Source organism: Neoarthrinium moseri (genome assembly GCF_022829205.1).
Source record: "Neoarthrinium moseri strain CBS 164.80 chromosome Unknown scaffold3_Wmoseri_CBS_16480, whole genome shotgun sequence".
NCBI classification, from domain to species: domain Eukaryota; kingdom Fungi; phylum Ascomycota; class Sordariomycetes; order Amphisphaeriales; family Apiosporaceae; genus Neoarthrinium; species Neoarthrinium moseri.
The window spans coordinates 307653-330489 of record NW_026055117.1 but is presented as its reverse complement, the minus strand read 5'-3'; the positions used below and the strand labels follow the sequence as shown (position 1 = coordinate 330489).

Here is a 22837-nt window from a genome sequence, read left to right as displayed (position 1 = left end):
TTTGGTCGTCAGATCTGTTTTTGGTTCGGTCCACCATCCGATCCGCCTGCTCGGAGTAAACCATTCCCTATCACGCGGCATTTCAAACCACGCCTGGATGTCAGCAACTGCTTCAGTTCAGGACGCAGCTTTGGCTGCGAGGCAGGCTAGACCACAAGTATGGCCTGGGGTAGGTCTCGAGACGAATGGCCTCAGTAGCCACTCAAGACTCATGTTCTTCTTCTGCCGTCCTTTCTTCTTATTCTATCTCTATTTTCCCCTTTCTTTTTATTGAGATCATGTATGCATTGTGTCCATCCAACACAGCTTCCATCCATGATAATCCATGATCCACGTCGGCTGCGATGATGAGATCTCGCACTATGAGACATCAACTTGGAGCCTGTGACCTCTGGTCTATGGCAAATGACAGTCACCAAAGAACAGAGATCTGAGCATGCCCAACCGTCTTCTCATACAGACAACACAGCACCGCAACCTCTCCTCTTCACCTTTCCATCTAGGATCCAGCATCTGGCTTAGGTGCCGTCTGCCAACTATGACGACAAACATCGCACTCCCGAGGACGGCTTTCACCGGCAGTCCGCTGAGGGCTTTATTATAGTTTTCAATCGGAGTTGGTGGTGATGCTTGGAACCTCTTTGGTCGAGTTGGCCTGGAGAGTTTCGGTTCCGTCTGTCTGCGCGAGAAGACACACGTTTTTCTTCTTGTCCAACAAAACAAATTATACAAGATACCCGGTGATGACTGAAGTCCAAATAAGCCAAATTTGCATGCAGCCGCCCGCGGTGACGCGAGGAAGGTTGCCAATGAGAACCAGAAGAGCTAATCTGAGGGTATACTTCAATTGTTTCTACAACGATGATCATGGGAGACCACGGGTCTTCAGCTGGCTCCTAGAAGAGAATAAAAGGGTGACGGGTGGGCTAGTGTCCGCCTCACAGCCTACGGTATAGCGATGATCAAGCGACATCTACGTGTCCATCAGTCTTTGAGCTGACTCCTACCATGTCGGCAATGAACGAGCTCATTTTTCTTGATCATCCTTGGGTTGTTACTCCTCTATCTCCCATTTAACCCACCTGGATCATGTTCATCGTTATCTTATGCTTGCATTCATCAATAGAGCCCCCGTTGGTCGTGATCCTGGATCTCAACAATATCGAGGTGACTGACGTTCGCTATGTGCCCTCGCATCACGTCTCGGAGTCATACAAGCGGTATCTGCAAGACACAGCCGAGCGGTCACTCTGAGCGGGCAGTCCATGGAATGCAGCAAGCTTGACATCATCCTGATGATCCGAGGCTGCCATCGCGGCCATCCACATTGACGGGATCGTGCCACAATGCTTCCTAGGGATTCCCCAAACGGTGAGGGTACCTAGAGATATAAACTTGACTAAACAAGCCGCTGCTGGAGTCTGCAGTGAGTCGGGACCAGAGGACATACAGAATGCCCAGTCCCTTCCGTGCCAAAGTTCTATCATCTTGAAGGCTTTAGTTTTGCCATCTGCCACGACACAGCAGTGTACATCATGTAAGTTCTGCGACGGCTGTCATTAGCTCGTCAAGCGAGGATGGTTTGGTTCTTCCCAGTTTTGATATACCCGCTTTTACACTATCTTCTCTTAGCTTCCATTGTCTTTCTGCATTTCCAGATCGAAAGTTGAGGATGTGAATATACAAATAGTGAGGCATCGAAGTCCTAGCTAAAAAGCAGTGGATTGAAGTAACAAAGTAAAACCTAAGTGGAGGTAGACCTCATCTCCCAATCATAACAACTATCTACTTTAATATACCAACAGTGAATGCCGCTTGTCTTGTGAGTATTACACACTATTCTCAGATGAGATTATCATCTCTCCCTTGCGTGCAATCTGACTCAGACAGTTGAACTCTAAAAGTATGCCACATGAGAGTCCTTGCTCGATTCCTTGGCACTGGTGCCGAATACCCGTCTTTACATCTTGGCAGTGGATTACTTGGGCAGAATGTTGAGAGCTCGGGGGCGAAACATGGTGGGAATTGGTTTCGAAGATTAGAAAGGCCGTTGCGACTTGAGTATTCAGGAAAACAGCCCCAGCAACATATCGAGCAGCGACAGCGGGGTCCTGTCTTACTCACGGCCGACTCGAGTTATTGCACAGCGGTCTTTTTGCTACGATAGCCCACCATCAGGCACAATCTGCAGTTCCGACCAGCGGCTCTGCCGTGGAGCCTTGAGATTTGCCCAGAGTATGCCCAGCATGCCAAGGACGACGGCGCATCCACTATCCCGTCATTGTCACGCCCCGATACTCGTCCACCACTGTGGGGCTCCGGGGATATCCCAAAACGGTTTTCGGGATGTATTGCTTCCAAGATAATCTAGAAACACTTCGGTCGAACAGGTGATATAGATGCACTCATAATTGTCTATGTTCGAATAACATCTCGCATTACTAAAAAGAAGTATATGTCGAAATAAATGATACATTACACTCGGCCAACGATGTGCGATCAACGCCACAAGTATCATCCAACGAGTGAAACCCTGCTGATAGGGCGCAACAGATGCGGTAGCACCCATGTCATACGGAACTATAAGAAACTAGGATGTATATGCCAAGGCCGTTCAATCGTGACGGCGGGCACAGGTTGTAGTTATCGGCCTGGGCAGATCTATCGGTCAGACTTGGCTTGCTCCTTGCCACTGTTGACTGCCGTGGACCTTATAAAACGATGACACTCCGCTGCCATTCTAGCCCAGGCCGATCGAGGAAGCACACTCAAAGATTTTCTCATCAATATCTCTTCCGAGTGAATTGTTATACATTCCCCTTCGGAAACTTACCACGCCAAGACCGTGAATTCTCGCAGCCAACCAGACTTGTCCTGGAATGTCGAAGAAGAAAAGCTCAACCGGCGTCCCTGAGGGCCATGTGTCCGGACAGTCCAATAAGCCTCTTTCGAGGCCAGCTCATGCACTGACCGTGGATCAGTGTGCTCATGAGCTGGAAGCCGATCAGAACAATGGTCTGTCTGCCGCTGTTGCTAAAGAACGTCTGGATCAATGGGGCCCCAACGACTTGGGTGACTCTGAAGGCGTTTCTGCTTGGAAGATTGTCGTAGCTCAAGTGGCCAACGCCATGACATTGGTTGGTTCTTCAGAAATACACAGCAATGGATCAACGCTGATCTGCTTCTAGGTCCTTATTCTCGCTATGGCAGTCAGCTTTGGAATCAAATCGTGGATCGAAGGCGGTGTCGTAGCCCTCGTCATCCTGCTGAACATCACTGTTGGTTTCTTTCAGGAGTATTCTGCCGAGAAAACCATGGACTCCCTGCGTTCCTTGAGCTCTCCGACCGCGAGCGTCATTCGCGATGGAGACGCGGTGGTCATACCCAGTGGAGAACTCGTCATTGGAGATATCGTCGAGCTCAAGACCGGCGACACCATTCCCGCTGATATCAGGTGCCTGTGTCCCACTTCTTACAATTCTGCCGAAACTTTGCTAATCGATCAAGGGTATTTGAGGATGTCAACTTCGAAACCGATGAGGCTCTCCTGACGGGAGAGTCTCTGCCTGTGCGGAAGAACGCGAAGGCGACGTTTGATGACGCCACCGGACCAGGAGACCGGCTCAACGTAGGCTACAGCTCTTCTACGGTTACGAAGGGTCGCGCCAAGGGCATCGTTTTCGCTACCGGTGTTTGCACCGAGGTTGGAGCCATCGCCGTCGCCTTGCGCGACAAGGACTCCAAGGTCCGGCCGGTGAAGCGCAAGCCCGATGGCTCTGCCAAACCCCACCGATACCTCGAGGCCTACACGCTGACCATGACGGACGCCATCGGCAAGTTTCTCGGGGTCAACGTTGGCACTCCACTGCAGAGGAAGCTCTCGAAGCTGGCTCTCTTGCTCTTTGGAATTGCTGTGGTCTGTGCCATTATCGTTCTTGCGGCCAACCGTTTCATGCCTGAACAGGAGGTAATCATTTATGCAGTTGCCACCGGCTTGTCCATGATACCTGCGTCGCTTGTCGTTGTCCTTACTATCACGATGGCCGCAGGCACGAAGCGAATGGTCCAACGTGGCGTTATCGTCCGGAATCTCAAATCGCTGGAGGCGCTTGGCGCCGTGACAGACATCTGCTCGGATAAGACAGGGACTCTTACTCAAGGCAAGATGGTGGCGAAGAAAGCCTGGATCCCGGCCCTAGGGACATATACTGTCGACACTTCATCCAAACCCTTCGACCCCACCGCCGGCAAGATTCTATTTACAGATCGTCAACCTCACCAGGTGGCCCGCAAGGAGGATGGGACCGAGACTAATGGATCAGTTCTCGAGCCAGAAACGCTGCTCTCCAGCGGCAAAAGCGCCCTGGTTGAATATCTCCGCATCGCCTCCCTCGCCAACCTCGCGACAGTCCAGCAAAAGGATGGCGAATGGCATGCCCGGGGAGATCCTACGGAGATTGCCATCCAAGTGTTGGCGGCGCGCTTTGATTGGAACCGGCTCAAATTCGTCAGTGGACAGCAGCCCGAGTGGACACAGGTTGCCGAGCTGCCCTTCGACTCCGATGTCAAGCGGATGTCAGTCATCTTCAAGGAAGAGTCAAGTGGCGATCTGTTTGCATTCACCAAAGGTGCCGTGGAGAGAATGATTGGAGCCTGCACATCCTACTGTCCTTCTGACGATGGAGAGACCGCTGAAATGACATCCGAATTTCGCGAGACTATACTGAAGAACACCGAAAGCCTCGCTGGCATGGGGTTGAGAGTCCTTGCCTTGGCAAGCAGGAAGCTGGACGCTGAGTTCGCGACCACCGGCGACATCGACCGGGCCTCTGTGGAGCACGATCTGGTCTTCCGTGGCCTCGTTGGGCTGTACGATCCGCCGCGGCCTGAGTCGAAGCCGGCGGTGAGAAGCTGCCACGAAGCCGGCATCGCCGTGCATATGCTGACCGGCGACCACCCCGAGACCGCAAGGGCCATCGCCGTCGAGGTCGGGATTCTGCCTAGTCGCATGAGCCGCGTACGGCACGATATTGCTCAGTCGATGGTCATGACTGCGAGCGAGTTTGATGCCCTGACGGACGACCAAGTTGATCAGCTCCCCGTGCTGCCTTTAGTCATTGCTCGCTGTGCGCCAAACACCAAAGTTCGGATGATTGAGGCTCTCCACCGACGCAACAAATTCTGTGCGATGGTATGTTCCCATCTCCCCTGTCCTTACCCCTTGCGTGGTAATTGTTTCCAACTGCACACGACTCCATAGAGCATCGAGATGCTAACTTATCGACAGACCGGTGACGGCGTTAATGATTCCCCTTCACTTCGGCGCGCAGATGTGGGCATTGCAATGGGACAAGCCGGTAGTGACGTCGCCAAGGAAGCTTCAGACGTGGTACTGGCGGACGACAACTTCGCAAGCATTGTGGCTGCTATCGAGGAAGGCCGCCGTATCTTTGACAACATTCAGAAGTTTGTACTTCATGTGCTTGCCGAAAACATCGCGCAAGCAGGCACTCTTCTGATCGGTCTTGTTTTCCGGGATGCCAGTCAGCTTTCCGTCTTTCCGCTCGCCCCCGTCGAAATTGTCTGGATTATTATGATTACCAGCGGCATGCCAGATATGGGTCTCGGCTTTGAACGCGCAGTTCCTGATGTTATGACTCGGCCGCCGCAGAGTTTGAAGACCGGGATATTCGACGCCGAATTTCTCGTCGACATGGTTGTCTACGGTCTCTGGATTGCCGCACTGTGCCTGGCATCCTTCAGCCTTGTCGTCTTTGGCTTCGGCGGAGGAAACCTTGGTCACAACTGCAATGACTCCTATAGCGAGTCCTGCGACACGGTATTCAGGGCTCGTGCTACCACTTTCGCATGCCTCACGTGGTTCGCGCTCTTCTTGGCATGGGAAATGATAGACCGACGACGATCTTTCTTTCGGATGCAGCCTGACTCGAAGCGATACCTGACACAATGGATGGTTGACATTTGGGCGAACAAGTTCCTCTTCTGGGCTGTCATATTTGGATTTGTGACCCTGTTTCCAGTTGTGTACATTCCGGTTATCAACACGGCTGTGTTCAAGCACTCTGGTATTACGTGGGAATGGGGAATCGTCTTCGTAAGTGCCGCCCTGTTCATAGGCGGAGTCGAGGCTTGGAAATGGGCAAAGCGCGTCTTCTTCCGTCACAGCCGGCGCAGCGACCGGATTGCCAGTTGGAAAGACATGGACGTGGAGGAACGCACGTTCGCTGAGTTCTTCACCGACACCGGGGGAGACTCCACTGGACAAGCACTTCGCGAGAAGGCACCAATCCAGCCAGTAGATTAACGATGGAGGGGCGGGAAGCCCCGTGTCGATGTCGAGTTGGCAGGTAGGTGGCGGTGGTGGTGAAAAGCGGTTGATGGGAGCCGAGAGTCGAGAGCGGATCAACCAGACACTCATTTCAAGGTAAAAGTCAAAGGGGACGTCGAGATTTCATTATGTGAGTCCAAGTTCAACACTGCATATATGAGGAAGTCTTCATATGCGAAGAGCCTACCTCAACGAAGGTTACAATTGCAAAAAGGTTCATTTCAAGGAGCCAGGTGAGAGGCCAGAGGGAGCGAAGGAAGGTTGGGAAGATGCGAATATCAGTCTTAAAATTCGGTTACACTCGTTTGTAGTTGCGACATTTCTGTTGCCTATTTGAACATATTTTTCATAGCTTATAGAAGGTATACAATTTTCTTCAGAATGAACACTAATCCAAAATAAACTTTCAGCGTGAGTTACTACCAATTATGTGGGTATGGATGATGCTATACAGCCGTGGGCCTGTGAGTCCACATATGTTTGGCAGGACTCACGCGATGCCTATTTCGATACTCGCATGCAGGGGCAGTAAGCTCAATCAGTTCTCCAAAATGTCCATACGACGGCCGCATAGGCAGCAGAAAACAGCGTCGTAGTAGCCGCAGCATATCTAATTTGTGAAACAATCAACACGGGATACAAAGGCAGACCTGTGCCATCGCCGCAGCTACCAAGCGCTTTAGAATGGGTACGGAGGCCGAGCTCTCTACCTTCAAGTCACCACACGATGTGGTTGTCGAAACCGAGCGGCTGCGGCTGCGGCCGGTATATCCCCTCACAGATCTCTATGTGTTCCACAGAATGCGCCGCAACCCAAGATCAATGCAGTACATGTAGCTTCCCCCCAATGTCTTCTTCAATATCATGACTCCTCGCGTTGAATAAAGCTAATAAGCATAGGACCACCGGGGCCGAGACGGAGGAAGACCCCTTCAAAAGTGTCAGCTTCGACCGCATGCGGACTATGACGTCCCCTGGAAGTTTCTCTTTCGCCATCGAGCTCAAGTCGAACAGCACCGATGAGCCTGACGCTACGATAGGTGTGATGGGTCTCTTCCGGCCTCCCGGCTGTGGGTACCTGCTGGATGAGCCGTACTGGGGAAGAGGGTACGCTACCGAGGCCTTGTCGGCGTTCGTCAAGACGTACTGGGAGTATTTCCCTGAGGGAGCCCCTGGCATTCGGCCTGAAGACCGAAACATCATCATCGCTGGAGTTTATGAAGGCAACGTCGCCAGCGAGAAAGTGCTGAAGAAAGCTGGGTTTCGGGAGATAAGAAAGGAGCCAGTAGAAACGCCTTCCGGTCCTTCTCGGGAAACCGTCTTCATGATCGAGCGACCAAACAAGGTACTTCTGCCGGATGAGGTCTCTGGGAATGTGATATAGGTTATCAGCCGGATGTGAAATGAAACATTTACAGTCTACGTATTGGGGTCTTTCCTATGGGGAATAGATACTGTCACCTCGAAGGGATTGTACATTTGTTTCAAGCTCTCCCTCTCTCTAGCGTGTTCAATCGCTCAGCTTCCTAATATCGCCAAGATATTTTGTATATCTTCTAGGCTGGCCGTTGGGATCCTTTGTCTCTCGAACGGGGGCCCACTACTAGTGCCAGCATTCGCCCTACGGAATGCCGTCACAAGAACGTATATCCTCAAATCAGCAGCACGCTCTGAGTCTAACTCGGCCTCGGTCTCCGGCTCTTGGTCCCAACAGCACACACGAGCGTATTCTCCCGGGTTTTCCAGCCCCGGGCTCAGACCTACCGTTGCACGCACCGCCTGAACCGGCGACGGTGCCCCCGGCGGCGCGCTGCATACCTTCCGCAGCGGCGACCTCGCATGGGGAAAATGCCGTTTGTGCGCGTGCTCGCACACCGCGGAACACACAAACGGCCGGGTGATATCGTTCTCGCCATACTCAACATTCCTGTCGTCCACCCTAATGGCCGCTATCTCTTTGGTCTCGCCGCTTGTACCTACCGCTATCTTACCATAATGAACACAGAACTGGTTCTCTCGCCTTATCGACTCGTCTGTCGGCGTCTCTGGTGCGGTAACGAAGGTGCCTCTGCACTGGCGGCACAAATAATAGATCTGGTAGTTCGTATGCATGTTGGGTACCTGCCTTGTTGATCCTTTTGTTTTCTTCCTTCTCCCTTTATGTGTGTGTGTATGTGTGCAGGCGTTCCCCGGATGATTGGGGGCTGTGCTTGTTACCTTGCGGGAATATGGCAAACGAGGATGATCCGCGTCTGATTGTCTTCAACCTCAAGACGCCGTGTACCTTGATGCGCGTGGCTGCCACGTTGTGCCTTGAAATACCTCGGCGATTGGACTTCGAAACAACGGGACGGAACAATACACTTGTTCAGGGGAAAACAAGACTTTTAATACGCGTGAGATGACGGCTTGTCGGATCGAGTCAAAGCCCCTTTGTTCATTTTTAACCATACTTGGGATGCTAGACGCCTTGTGGTCTCCTAGTTAAGAAGGCTCAAGGGCGCATTCCCTATGCTGTGGTAAGCGGAGTTGCTATAATATTCCGTTCTTGTGCCATAGCTTAGGGGAACTATTGTTCTTCGTTTTTTTCTTCTTACATCTAATTGAGTTTGTGCCTGGATTCAGTCAAAAGATGCAATACCATAGAAATTTATGTGCAAGTGTACACGCAGTTGGATATGGATTGATCGGACTAAGCTAGAAAACTATAGCTCCCATTCGATCTTGGAGTGATGGGACTACAGCTAGCAGTATAGGAACAACCAAAGATCCATCGCCTGCCAGTAATGCGAGGGACCTTGTAGATTCGTGTCATATCCAAGGCACAAAGGCGTCTCTGGTACTCTAATAACAATATGGGTATCACAATAAACGTCCCAAAACCATATCACCTACTGGAACGAGAAGTACGCCACTTAGCCTCATCCTCCTAACAGACTAAGTCATTGTCGCGTCCACCCCATCAATAGTCCATTCCCGCAGCAATGCCATGCCCTCAAACTGATCAGCTAGGTGTTCTACAGTCGCGGCCTCCGGATCGGTCTGGGCCAAATCGAGGTCTCCCATGAATGTGGCGCGAACTGCGCCCTGCACGTGGTTCAGGCCGCGCTCGTTCAGCTCTCCCAGAAGACGCCTTGCATCGAGGCTTGTCATGTCTCGATCGCGTAGTATCATGCTGAGCAAGCCCATCCCGATAGCTGCCGAGACTCGGAACGGTCGGCGGAGGCTTTCGTACCCGTAAATGCAGAGGAGGAAGTACAGGCGCCAGGCCGGATCGTCAGCATCCTGCAGCACCGCGTTGGCCACGTAGGTCAGGGCCGTGTGCCAGAGGAACGTATAAGTCGACGATTCATAGTGGGACCGGAAGTGGACGATGAGGTGCTTGAGCTGGTTCACTGATGCTTTGCACGCGGCGGCCGGTGTACTGAGATCAGCGGAAAAAGTCCTCAGCCGCACGTGTTCAAACTTCTGCCTGATGATGAAGGGGCGCAGGATGTCTAGGATTGACGCATGGAGCCAGATACTACACCCGTCAGTCTCTTCTTGGCGCGTAGCGCTATCAACATGAGCTCAACGCGGCGAAATACGTACTGGAAGACCACAACGTGATGCGGGCTTGTGTCTGTGAGGAGCATGGCTCTGGGAAGGTTCTCTGCCCATGCAAGTATTTCTCGGAATTTCATCTCGGCAAACTCGAGCTCAAGGTTACTATAGTCCACTGCCCTGACTTTGGAGAAGTACTTCATGGAGACTCCATGCATGATGCGCCAGAATTGGCAGAGTGTTGTCAGCGTCTTCCCCATATATGCAGGCCAGCCAGGACGAGGAGGTGGCGTGTCAAACATGCCAACTCCGCCCAGATCTTCTGCTCCGTCTTCTCCGGGGATTGGTAGCATTGGTGGATATACGGGATACTCTAGTCCAGGCTGCTGGTAGAATAACGAAATCAATCTGTATTTGTTAGTTACGATCAACGGGGAATCAACGGACCAACTTACACCGCCCAGTTGAACACGCCCCAAGCGGCGTATGCATATGCCTGGCGTGTTTCCTCGGGAAGATGATCAAGCTTCCTTGCTGCAGTTTCATTATCAACTCCGAGAAGCCCCATCCGAGTTCCAATCTCCACAGCGTCTTTCAGATAGCGTAATACAAGATGGTCCTTGCCGTGGCCCATGTAGGCGAGGCTGAGCAGCTGTGCGCCAGCCATATTGAGAGGCGAATCGTCCAACCGATTGAGGCTCCAGAGGCGCTCTGCCTCGGTGCAAAATTGGTGCAAGTACTCATTGGCACCTTTGTCAAGGGCGCTGTACATTTGCTTTTGAGCCACGTTAGCATAACATCACTAGCTGATTAAAGACCAGACCGGCCAATGTTAGCTTACACAGCCCCAGTACAACACCGAAGCGACCAGAAACGAAGAACAAAATCTTTCTCGTCGGTTGACCAAGTCCCCAATAAACTTGTCGGGGTCGAACAGCCCTAAAAGCGGGTGGTCGGTCTCCAGATATAGCGACAGTATACTCGCGGCAAAGTTGTTGGGGATCGGGACCCGGGTCCAATACTCAATTCTCAGATCAGCCAGTCTTCCATCACAGTATCGTGTCAGATGTGGCGGCATGCCGTCCATGGGTGATTTTCGTAATAGTTTGACGGCCGAGTCGGCGTCGGCACCTGATGTGTCAGTGAGTGAACCTCCGCCGAGATCCGGTAGGAAGTCTGAAACGGAGCTTCCTGGCGACCGCATACTGCGTCTTGCATGAGCAAAAGGACAGAATAAATCGAAAGCGACAAGCCAAGGATCAAATATTATGAAGAAGGGCCGGGAAATGTCACGTACGACTGTTCGTGGGAATCGTAGCGGGCCAGGTTGACAGGGCGGAGGAGGTTGCTTTCTTCGAGAGCAGCCTCGGAGATGGGGCGCAACGTGGGGTATGAGTTCGGATTCCTGACCATCAACTCGAGCTCCAGAGGTGACTGCGCGGACATAGTCATGGCTAGGGAGGCGTCGCGATCCGACGGGCGGCGCTTGCCGTCCATCCCGCCGTTGACCATGGACAAGACGGCGCGGACATCGCCGCTGGTCCGCAGCAGCCGTAGTATATCAATGGCCGTCTTCTCGGGCGCGGATTTGAGAAGCTCGAGGACCTCGAGTGTTTCGTCGTTTGGCTCGCGCTTGTCACTCCACGTGCACTCGGTTCCTCGCCTCTGACATGGGGAACAGGTCGGCCTCTCTCCATCGCACTGGGGTTAGGGAATTGGTCAGCGGCGAAAGTCTCGCATGATGGGCATACATTGCCGTCGTTACCCTGGTTTTCTTGGTCCGGCAGGCATTGCAAGCTACTTGAACACCCACGCGACGGCGCTTGATCGTCTCATCAGAGGTTGAAGAGCTCGGCGTCGAATCAGCGTGGTTACGGGGGGCGGATGCGGGCAACAGCGGTGGGTACTTCTTCAGAGCTGGATGGTTCTTCATCTGCGCATCTTGCAGGGTACTTCAGTACAGCTTCCTCTCGGACGGATGTCAATGATCGGGTGCGAGCGTAGTGTGTTGTTGATGTGTGCGGTGTCGTTCAGGGTGATGCCCAAGTCACACAATTTAACTGGTCTATGGGCACGGAGCTTGGTCCGTGGAAGTACAGCTTCCCTGCTGCGTGGCTAGTCCGCGGGGGAGGGGGGCAAATCCCAGGCAAAGTCACGCAGGGAACAAGGCAAAGACTGGGTTTCCGGCTCGCGGGTTGATGCAAGTGCGAATCTAAAATGGCGATTTCACCCTGGTCGGCCTTCAGAGGAGGGTGTGCCTCTTGATTCTACAATGACGTATATGGGCATTTGTCGCCCAGTTGCTACTAGTGGTGCTAGTTATAGCCCACCTTGATGCTCTCGGCCCCAGATTCCCTAGTCCGCCCCAGCGTCCGCTCCTGGGGGGAAAAAGTAGTATCGGCCAAGCCAATCTTCTAGGTTGAATACCTATAAACCACACGCCTTACAGGAGGCTTGTAATTAACGTTGTTCATGAGCGCCTAAGCTGTAGTTGAGTATATCGGCAAATGAAAGGCGCCTGGTTCGCGAGTGGGCCTCGCTGTGGGACAGTCATGCGACATAGTGAAATTCATGGAGCTTTTCATAATAGAGTCAACTTCATAAAAACATATGTGGTACAGGCTGCCGGACAAGGAACCGCAGTTCCTCGATACTAACTGCACGGTTGCAACGGCCAACTTACCGAACCTAGATGGTATCTGAATCTTCCACAAGAACACCTCGCCTATCTTTGACTAGATACGGCAATATGTTGCCGCTTGCGACCGGGTAGGAAGTGCATTCTTTCCTGAGAAATCTGGAATGGAGACGCTCGATCCCACCCACGTTGACCCTGAAATGTGTCAGTACGTTGTGAGTCGTACCGTCTCGCCGGTATATCAGCATCTACGTATCCAGGGTAACGAAATGCCTGTCCCTTATCAGCCCAATAATGTAGCGAATCCAGCGGTACACGGTTGCTAACCCATCCTCCGTAGTCTTGCGGGGAGGGAGCATCAAGGATTATTGATCGAATCGACGAGTCACACGAAGAAGGAAACTAGGCCAAGCAGAGAAACTGCCGTGCCTGCAGCCGCAGACTGCAGCATGACCTCATGCTAAGCTGAGTATCTCAATTGGGCTGGGGATCGCTCTTGGACAGGTCAGCTCAGTAGGCAAGATCTACCCAGCGACCGAGCGCGAAACCTGCATGCAAAGGTGCCAAGTTCATATGTGTCTTACACCTGTTGGCCTCCGAACATTGATGTATCGACGCCTCAAGCTATCATTACAAGCATAAGCAAAGCCATGCCTTCGTCTATGCAATCATTGGCGACTGTCATAAGCCTTTGGGTGGCTTAGTGCCAATCTGGGAGTGCTGCAAGCCGCCAGGGAAGCCACATCGGCACCCTTATCATGTGCGAAGGAGGCAGCTATTCTAGAGGCCGTGCGTTTCCAGGTCTGATGAGTATTCAATCACCTGTTAATACGGAACGAAAGGGGGTTATACTGAATTCATGGCAAGTTCGACGTCTTGAGTCATAAGTTACGGCCATTGGCTGAATACGGTTGTCGGAGGCTGCTCCGGACAACTTCCAAACTCCAATCCCCGCTACGCCGCCAGGGCTTCAGCGGACTACTGGCTGCGTATAAGTCGCACGATTGCACTTGATGGAGACCAAAAACAAACCTGGCTGCTACAATCATCCCACTAAATTGGCGACGCAATGATCCCGTTGGCAACGTCATGTCTTTGATGCCGTGCAATACCGATTTGCGGTTATGACCAGGGACTGCGCAATAACTTATTGAAGCCGCAGGTTTACGAACCAAAGCGCACATACGAGTATTGCACTTGATGACTCCTCCGGGCAAATTCGGTAATGCCTAACGGGCAGGAAAGCAATTTTCCGCCATGAGACATCTCCTTTCGAGATTGTCAATGCCAGCACGTCCGTAGTCGATGCTGGTCCTATTGTAGGGATGTGATTTCTCCTCGTCCACGCCGGACTTGCTCATCAGCACGTACAGCTACCTTCATCATCAACCTGTACACATGCAAGGTTTTATAACGTACAAGCCTATCCTGTAAGGTCTGGCAGCCGATAGGCAGATGCACATCATCAGTTGAGCCGGGAACGCTGTACTTTGTACCTGACAAACTTGCCGGTGAAAATCCAAGTGTCAAATAGAAACCATTAAATTCCCCAAACGAAAATTCGCACAAAATGATTTCGATTCAGTCATCCAACCAGACGACATACAATCCGTGTGTTCACATCGTAGAAAGGGTTTGCTTGCCCACATATGTCTCGAGCCATCATCAGCTTTGGACGCAGTGGACACGCCGCAGTGCCATGAAGCAGGTTAGACACCAAGCATATATGTATACCATTATATTATGCCACCGTCAGAGCTACTCGGGGGCAAGTTGGTAGCGGACAAGCAACACGAGATCGCACGCTTATTCCGGTCCAGGCAATGTAGATTCATTCCACCGGCCCCCACTCCGGACTCGGGTCTCGGAATATCCACCGTCGCTGCCCAGCCCGGCACACCTACAACCAACACCCGCAGAGCAGACGGAGAGAGCACGCGCGGGCTGGGCCTACCACCCGGGGCCTGCGCAGTTCCAAATTTTCCGGAGTGCTACGTCTCGAGTCTGAAGACGTCCCCGGCCCCGGAGCGTTTGTAGCAGCAATCCCGGTACAATAGCGTCCGTCTCTAGGCCTGGATGTCTCCTGGCCCGCCTCAAATAACCAAGCGGGCCCTCAAAACGGAAAGAGAGAGAGCATTGGCGGCAGCATCCATCGCCCCCTTACAGGATCGATCTCCCCTTGGTCCACGTCTATCCCTTGGCCTCGGCTTCCGCCAAGAATCGCTAACCATGCAAGATCTCCGCGCTCTCGTGCTCACGCACCCCCCGCCGCTCGACCCGGCCTGGCTGGCACACGAAGAGGCCGTGGGTCTCCGGAACCCCAAACCGGCACTCTCGGTGACCGAACGCCAGCCCCTGTACGCGGCCGAAAGCCGGGCCCGGAACGCGGCCATGATGGCGGCGGGGGCGCGGGACCACGACCTGGCCCAGGGTGTGCGCGTGACCCGCCTGACGGTGGCGTCTGCCGTGGACGGGTACGCGATCCCGGTGCTACGGTACGACGCGCTCGCGGGGGACGAAGGAGAGGCGGCTGGAGATCAGGAGGGCGGCGAGGTACAGTCCAGGCAGCGGCAGGAGGACGGAGAGAGGACGGAGGCCAGCAGTCCCGGGGACATGGAGGATGGGCAAACGGGATCCCAGAACGCACAGCAGGGAGACGACGTGGTGCTCGTCTACATCCACGGCGGCGGCCTGCAGGTCGGCGAGGCCGACAGCGAGGAGCTGACGTGCCGGCGCCTGGTCAAGCACTTCCCCTTCCCCCTCACGGCCTCGACACAGAGCAGCAACAATAAGAATACCAGGAGTTGCACACGCGTACGGCTCTACTCCATCGGCTACCGCCTCATGCCGCAGGTGCCAGCAGAGACGTGCGTCGCGGACAGCGAGTCGGCATTCGCCTGGGTGCGATCGACGCACCCGTCGGCGCGGGTGGTGCTCGTGGGGTCGTCGAGCGGCGGCGAGCTGGCGGCGCTGGTGTCGCAGTCGCAGCCGCCGGGGTGCGTGGCGGGCGTGCTGCTGCGGTGCCCGGTGACGGCGGACGCGCCGGACCACGTGCCCGCGCGGTTGCGGGCGTGGCACACCAGCGCGGGGGCGGCGTTCGCCACGGCGCTGCTGGGGCCGTTCCGGCGGGAGAGGCCCCGCGACGGGCTGGCGCGCATGCCGCTCGAGTGCCCCGTGGACGAGCTCCGGGCGCGGCGGCTGCCGCGGACCTGGGTCCAGGTCTGCACCAACGACGTGCTGTTCTCGGACGGCCTGTGCTATGCCCAGGCGCTGCGGGATGCCGGGGTCGAGGTCAGGATGGACGTTGTGAGCGGGTGGCCGCACACGTTCTGGCTCAAGGCTCCTCATCTGGAGAGGGCGCTGCAGGCGGACGAGGAGATGCTGAGAGGGTTGAGATGGGTCCTGGAGGGTGACGTCGGGATGGCCTAGGTGTCAGTAGTTATCGTCGTTCAATACAACCCATCGGATATATCACATGGCAGCGTCCGAGAGTGTGATTTAAAAAAGTCTCTCTCAATTCCGCAGCCTCTTCGGCGGTGCGCGCTCCCTGATCTGCTATCTACAATGCTAGAGTACACAAAGGGAAAGGAAAAATGTGCAGGACGTCTATAGTACGGAGAGATCGCCGAATTTTTCCTGCAGGCTGTGTGAGCGCGGGAGAAGTTGGACGGGCGGTGGGTGAAACGAACCTTGTATCCCGGGACTTGCCAGCGGCCCTTGGAAACCAACTTGGAGGTCTTCTCGTCGATGGAGGGCTCGGCAGCAGCGACCTCGTCCTGTGGGCCGGGTGATTAGCTTTGAGTCTTGTATGGTGCGGCGACATGCTCGGCAGAGAGGCGGTACGTACCACAGTCAGCTCGTCGAAAGGTCGGGCGGTCTCAATGTTCTTCAGGGTGGCGGCCAGGTCCTTGAGCTCGAGGTCGACCTTCTCCTTGGTGGCCTGGGCGTTCTTGACGGCCTCGACCTCGAAGGCGTCGATGGCCTTGAGCTGGCGCTGGAGGTCGTAGGTGGCGGGCTTGAAGTCCTTGAAGCGCTTCTCGATCTCGTCGACGACGGCCTGGTTCTTGAGGACGGAGCGGTAGTGGGCAAAGTCGACCTCGGTGGCCTGCTCGGACAGGACCTGGACCTTGCGGCGGGCGTTCTCGTTGCGCTGCTTGAAGCTCTGCAGGGCGGCGACGGTCTGGCCGCGCAGGCCGAGCGAGGAGGTGACCTTGGCCCAGTCGACCTTGAGGGCGGCGCTGCGTGTCTGGGGGGAGACGAGGAAACACGAAATTAGCTCATGGACGGCGGGCACGCAGAGTTTGTCGGGGCCATTGGGGGCTCAATCGGGGTGCGGAAGCTCGCGGGCGGGGGGCCAGGAGCTCCCGCACGAGGTGCCTGGGCTGGAGGTACTCACTGCTGCCATTTTTGCGATGATTGTGGTGTCTTAAAGGAGTGGAGAGATTGAAGCGATCCCCATGAGAAGTTGCTCTGCCGGCGGAAGAACTCGGCGTTGAGAGGCTAGCGGCGCCAAGCCCAGGTCACGTGGCCCCCGAACCCAAGTCGAGCCGGCAGGACGGAAGCAAGACGGGGATGGAAGCAGCCTTGGGGGCACGAATTACGGCCAAGACAATCAAGAAAATATCAATGTAGCCCAGTCAATTGCAAACCTGAGTGCCTTTAGGTACTGATGAACAGGGTCCTAGCCATTGGGAGGTTCTATTCAGGGGAACCCCATCAGATGCTGGGTAAACTGCCCCGGTCCAACGCCGCCACCAATGTTACACTCATCACATTCAACATACAACATCACAGGATTGCAGGTTCGGGGCCGTCCCGCAGAGACTCGATCTGCTTGAAAATCGATTGGCAAAGGCATCGTGGCCTGTAATACACAGCCGACGTGCCCCCCATGTTTTTTTCCCATACAAAAGATTTTTTGGATCCCCCTAGTCACCATGCAAGCGCGCCTAGATTTCAGAGACTTCCAGCCATTTCGCTAAGAAACGAACACCGTCCACTTGCCTTCCCCACCCAGGACGCCCCTCCCTAGACGCTCAGGGCCATGATGGAGTTGACTATATCGTTGTCGTTCTCTTTCAGCGCCTTGACGGCCTTCTTGCGGGAGACGCCAGCCTGGGTCATGACGAGCTCGATGTCCTTGTCCTCGAGACCCTCGGCGTCGACCTCCTCACCATCGTCCTCATCCTCGTCCTTCTTGGCCTCGCCCTCGGCAGCCTTGCCGTGGTCGTGGCCAGCGTGGTCGTGGCCGGCGTGGTCGTGCTCACCGGCAGCGGCGAGCTGCTGGGCGGCAGCCTGCTGGGCGGCCGAGTTCAGGTCCTCAATCTTGGCCTCACCGAAGACGCTGAAACGGGTTTGTCAGTACAGCATCCCGGGCAACAATCAATCCACGGGTCGATGCTCACATGTAGGTGTTGCTGTTGGGGGACTTGTAGACCTCGGGGTTGTTGATGACGAACAGGATCTGCGAGCAGACGGGTATTAGCAGTCGTTCCACGCATATATCTAGACAGCAAGCAGAGCCGGGAGGAGACAGGCCGGCGCTGGCTTGTCGAGGTATTTCCGAGCGGCAACAGTCATCCTATGCCGGCGAATATATTGCACCTCTTGCCAGGCTGCCGTGGCCCTTCTCTCTCCTCCGGCGCACGCTGCGGGACGGCGGGTCTGGACACTCACGTTCTTGGGGCGGCGGAGGGTGACACGGGTGATGCCAGGGACCTTCTGCAGGTGCAGCTTCTCGATGGCCTTGCGGGCCTTCTTCTCGTTGCGGGAGTGGATCTGGACGGTCGAGCCGGAGGGGCCGTCGCCAGTCTCGATCTCGGAGTCGGAGCTGTCGTCGTCCTCCTCGACGGTGGGCTTGGTGACGGGCTCGTCATCGGGAAGCTCTTCAACTCTGGGGTCGGCCATCTTGTCTGTCGTGTGTGTGTGAGAGTGAGTGGTAGGCTGATCGGTAGACGAGAGTAATTAGCAAGGCTGCACAACGAGGGGCGACGATGAATTGCATGCAACAAGGTCTGCGCAGTCAACCGGTCGGGCAAGCTGGGGGGGAGAGCTAAGCCGGGGGCCGGGCACACAATTTGGATAGCTAGGGAACAGACGAAAAGCCCGAGGCCAGCACGACTGACGGGCGATGCTGGCGACGGGAGGCCGTGGCCGACTCGAGGGAATTTCACTCACCGAGATCTGAAGCTGCGATACCTTCCGTTTAGCGGGGTTGATTGGTTGTCGTCGGGGGCTTGGGCCTGAGGAGGTGAAAATTGGTGAAGTTGCTTGCCTCTCTGCCTCTGTCCCAGTTCCCAGCTGCTAGGGTTCAATTTTCCGTGGGCCGTCACCGCGCGCTAGACCTCTTACGGACTATCTATACTCCCACACCACGGCCAGCCTTTCGGGGGCCACTTTCTCAGCCTTCTCCTGTCAAGGGGGCCCTCACAGCCGTGCAGCACATGTATTGTGTTTGGGTTGATTGGTGGTTGACCAGCTGGGAGGGCAATCGTGCATTCTCGCCGATTTTTATGTTCACGGTCATGGGCGGGCAACTGCATGCAGCAGACGAGAAGATGCAACAATTGCTCGAGGTAGATGAACAGTACTGCAGGCATATGGCACCTCCTGTCAAAGACCAACGAGTGGCCGAAGCCTTACGAAGATGGGACAGCCTTGATACAGACACACGAGAAACCATACGTAATTAAATGTGTACGTGTACGTGTACGTGTACGTGAACCTGGATCTGTACGTGCCCGCGTCTGGCTGGCTCGCCGGTCTCAGCAGCAGACAGCAGACAACAACAAAAGAGAAAACCTGCCCTCTATGAAAATGCAAACAATGCAACAAATTGCGGAAATCTTTTTTGGTTTGTGAATGGTCCGTTATATCATTTGACGCCGGTCACCCTCTGTGGTGTGGTGACATACAGGTCTCCCTAAATGAAGCAAAAGGAATCCATCAACCCCCATGCCCCTTGGTTTCATGCAGACCGTTTTCCGAAGTACGTAGTAGTGACTTGACTAGTAGTAAACCACCTGCCGCGAGAATTGACCTCATCGCTTTCATGCCCCCCCAATCAACGACTGTCTCGAGTTTTCCGTCCCCAATGCCACGCCCCCCATTTGTCGGGGTCGTGTCATTTATGCCGAGGCCTTGACCTTGGCCAGGGCCTTGCGCTGCTCGAATCGTCGCTGCTTCTTGAGGCGGAGGACCTTGAATCGGTCAAAGTCGGTCAGGTTCTGTCTGCGCTCCTTCTGGTCCTTGGTCTTGGCCCAGCTGCTCTCCTTCCACTTGGCGTCGATGCCTGCCTTCTCCCACGCGGCCTTGACGGTGCCGGTTCGTGCGGCACGGGGCAGCTTCTCGATGACGAAAGGTGCCAGGAGGACGTCTGAGAGGGGGAGCGCTTGTCTGGGGACAACGAGCTTGGGGTCCGACGAGGGTCCGTCAACCAGAACCTAGAGAGAACATGTCCTGTCAATTCCACATTCCTTCCCGAGTTTCGCAGGCTCTTCTTTTCCGGGGCTCAACGTACTCGCTTGTGGTCGATGATCTCGACAATGGTAGCCAGACGGCCGGCGTAGGAAGAGGCACCCTGGAGGAGGACGATACGTCCAACCTCGACGAGGCGCCAGTTCGATGCGACGATGGAGGCTTCACCCATTTTGACGGTCTGCTGTGGGAATCGGCGGGTTAGCGGGCTGTCGAGAAAGTTGTCGGAGGAGGAGGGCAGGCTGTCGTCGAGCTGCGGAATGCGAAAAAGAGAGGCTGACGTACCGATTTGTGATGCCGGGGAAATGTCGATTGTTGTTCGCTGGTTCCGCAAATTCCTTACCAACCCGGTTGCCCTTTCAAAAATCTCTCGAGTGTGCATGTGGGTTGGAATACAAATCGAGCAACCCTAAAAAATTCTCGGATTTTCCCCTCGCCCGATCCGACCCCCACCAAGCCCGGACCAGCCTAGCGCCAATTGACCGCGAGCAGTGGGGCCCTCTCCCAGCTATCGAAATCCACCTACAAATAATTTTCTTTCCTCACCTCGTCCCTCCAGCCTCCATTGTCAGTCAACAAACATTGCAACAGCCAGCGACCCGAGAGTCTGAATGCAGGCTCTCAGGACGAGACGCAGCCCACAAGGTAAGCCGTCACTCTTCTCTTGCATACCCGAACTCCTCCCTCCTACTCGTGTGATGAGGTAATTTGCGATTGATTCTACTTCGATGGCGCCCTCGCCGGGGCTGCTATATCGGGCAGAAAAGTGATATTCAATTTCTTACATATTCTGACATTATCTACCCCCCTCAACCTTCCTGCTGCCGCTTGAGTTCAAGAACCCTTTGCTGACTGGAAGCCAGACTGATAGCATCTTTCCCGAGCAAGTCACCAAGCTGGCTGTTACCCATATTTGGAAGATAGATAGCGTTAGCTTGAAATGATTATCACTTTTACCTTGGACCTCATTTACTGCCATGTCGTCCAACCCTCCCGTGCAATGATGACCAGTCTGTCCTAGACGCACTGTCTCTTCGTGTTGCGTCATTCCATCCATGTGCTCGTGAATCTGCACGCTTCATCAGTACAAATCGCCGGTGAAACAAGACTGAAATGAAAGCCTGCTGTCAAACAATTACAGACCATTTTGATGCGATACACCATTCCAGGCGCATGTCATGTCATCCGGAACTTGCCCGAGAGCAACGTCACCAACGAAAGCACCTTGGTATCTCCCCCCAGTGTCTGCTTGACGCAGTTTCGGACTGACAGCAAAGTAGATGCTCCGGGTATGCCACATCAAGATGCATACTTCACTATCTTCGAACCCAATGTAGAGAAGTGACTTGGCCGGACAATAATACAGGTGGGCCGGGCTTCAATACTCTAAAGTCACCTTGATAACCGAGGGCTGACTTGGGCATTCTCCTGTTCCTTCTACCCTTCATGTCTCACAATGTAGCTGCCAGCCTTCGCGGATGCTCTCTTCGTGTATATCGCCTATTAAGAATCTTGTGCTGTGTCTAAGACTCATGTTCGGCTCCTGGGATCTCATGGAGACGAACATTGCTCTTGATGACCGCCCAGTCAATCAGGTCGCCGGGATGATATGCTGGTCTTGTGGCGCTGCGTCCAACATAACTCATGCTCGTGATTGGAGACCTAGTGGGGATGTCTTCGACTGTACTGTTGAGTACCCGAATGACTTGTCTAGAGCCAGTGATTCCAAGCCGTGCTCGGGGTAGATGAACAGGAGGTGGCCAAGAAGGGCAGAGGCCGCAGGCACCAAAAAGGTAGAGCACACCACAGCCTCCTCAAAATGCGAAATGGGAGCGGCAGGTGCAACATAAGTCTCTCATACGTGAGACAGGAGTAAGAAAATAAAATTAAAATAAAATAAAATAAAAACCTGAGATAAAAATACGTAATAATACACAGCCGACAATGGGACTCGAACACGGGTCGCCTACCCTCTGAGAGACAGGTGATGCCAGACAATTGCCTTGCCGATAGACTACTCGGACATTGGCGACGGGTTAGCTGATAGTCGGGCGTCATACGTTGTCGGCAACCGTCAGGTGTAGAGAGCGCAAGATCGGACGAAAATAGTAGATCATATTGAGCTAGTCCTCGAAGAAATTACTATATACGCCTAACGTTAGCCATTGTCCCGAACGTCGAACGGGGCTTTTCTCTAGATGACGATGTGAACCGATGGAGAGAAATTCTTCCTACCCGACATGCTTGTCTTCGGAACGACGAGTATGCTGACGAATAATCCCGTCCAATACGAGATCCATGCATCTAGCTTGTCTAGCATATGGAACGATGCATTTCTCCGCTCACTGGAAGCCTCACACTTAGCCACCTCCTTACCTTGACCTCCAAGATGTACGCAGCACTTTCAAATGGTGTCCGAACAGGACTGAGGCGGTGTCTTTGAGCTCCCATTCCAGACCTCTCTCGTAGAAGAAGCTGATCCATGCAGTTATGCACTAGCTACACTAGGCGAGAACCGTGGCGGTCGCTTGATGAACATATCGCCATTGCCAACAACTAATTGTCCTGTCAGTAATTGCGGCGTAGATCGTGTTCGAAGACGAATCAAACTGGTAAGCCCGCAATGCTTCTAAATGTGTCTGAAGGGTGTTTCTAAGAGTCCATCTCCAATAGTTGATACCAGAACTGTGCTCAGGGGCAACAATGGGTCTCCGTGCCCCGAGATCCAACGAGTACATTCACTTATACAAAGATCATTTCACCTCCATTCGCCGAATGCTTGATGCTTGCAACACTCGACAGAGCAGAGCACATGATCCTTGCGCGTGGGT

The 22837-nt window shown here is 54.2% G+C and overlaps 7 protein-coding genes across 7 annotated transcripts; 3 read left to right on the top strand and 4 right to left on the bottom strand.

Moving 5' to 3' along the window:
• Positions 1-2879: 2879 nt before the first annotated feature.
• On the top strand, positions 2880-6325 carry JN550_001488 (uncharacterized protein; the record flags this gene model as incomplete). Its single annotated transcript, XM_049312677.1, has 4 exons — positions 2880-3137; positions 3189-3454; positions 3508-5191; positions 5288-6325. The coding sequence occupies 4 exons, from the start codon at positions 2880-2882 to the stop codon at positions 6323-6325; spliced, it is 3246 nt and encodes a 1081-aa protein (XP_049176339.1).
• A 708-nt stretch (positions 6326-7033) lies between these two features.
• Positions 7034-7733, top strand: JN550_001487 (uncharacterized protein; the record flags this gene model as incomplete). The annotated part of the gene is made up of 2 exons (XM_049312676.1): positions 7034-7176; positions 7250-7733. 2 exons carry the CDS (start codon positions 7034-7036, stop codon positions 7731-7733), a joined length of 627 nt encoding a protein of 208 aa, XP_049176338.1.
• A 1553-nt stretch (positions 7734-9286) lies between these two features.
• Positions 9287-11825, bottom strand: JN550_001486 (uncharacterized protein; the record flags this gene model as incomplete). Its single annotated transcript, XM_049312675.1, has 6 exons — positions 9287-9872; positions 9941-10300; positions 10348-10667; positions 10734-11097; positions 11190-11593; positions 11658-11825. The coding sequence occupies 6 exons, from the start codon at positions 11823-11825 to the stop codon at positions 9287-9289; spliced, it is 2202 nt and encodes a 733-aa protein (XP_049176337.1).
• A 2934-nt stretch (positions 11826-14759) lies between these two features.
• JN550_001485 (uncharacterized protein) lies at positions 14760-15959 on the top strand (the record flags this gene model as incomplete). Its single annotated transcript, XM_049312674.1, has 1 exon — positions 14760-15959. One exon carries the CDS (start codon positions 14760-14762, stop codon positions 15957-15959), a length of 1200 nt encoding a protein of 399 aa, XP_049176336.1.
• A 177-nt stretch (positions 15960-16136) lies between these two features.
• Positions 16137-16935, bottom strand: JN550_001484 (uncharacterized protein; the record flags this gene model as incomplete). Its single annotated transcript, XM_049312673.1, has 4 exons — positions 16137-16166; positions 16220-16306; positions 16378-16776; positions 16927-16935. 4 exons carry the CDS (start codon positions 16933-16935, stop codon positions 16137-16139), a joined length of 525 nt encoding a protein of 174 aa, XP_049176335.1.
• A 623-nt stretch (positions 16936-17558) lies between these two features.
• On the bottom strand, positions 17559-18437 carry JN550_001483 (uncharacterized protein; the record flags this gene model as incomplete). The annotated part of the gene is made up of 3 exons (XM_049312672.1): positions 17559-17874; positions 17936-17994; positions 18207-18437. 3 exons carry the CDS (start codon positions 18435-18437, stop codon positions 17559-17561), a joined length of 606 nt encoding a protein of 201 aa, XP_049176334.1.
• Positions 18438-19657: 1220 nt separating this feature from the next.
• On the bottom strand, positions 19658-20178 carry JN550_001482 (uncharacterized protein; the record flags this gene model as incomplete). Its single annotated transcript, XM_049312671.1, has 2 exons — positions 19658-19972; positions 20050-20178. The coding sequence occupies 2 exons, from the start codon at positions 20176-20178 to the stop codon at positions 19658-19660; spliced, it is 444 nt and encodes a 147-aa protein (XP_049176333.1).
• Positions 20179-22837: the final 2659 nt, after the last annotated feature.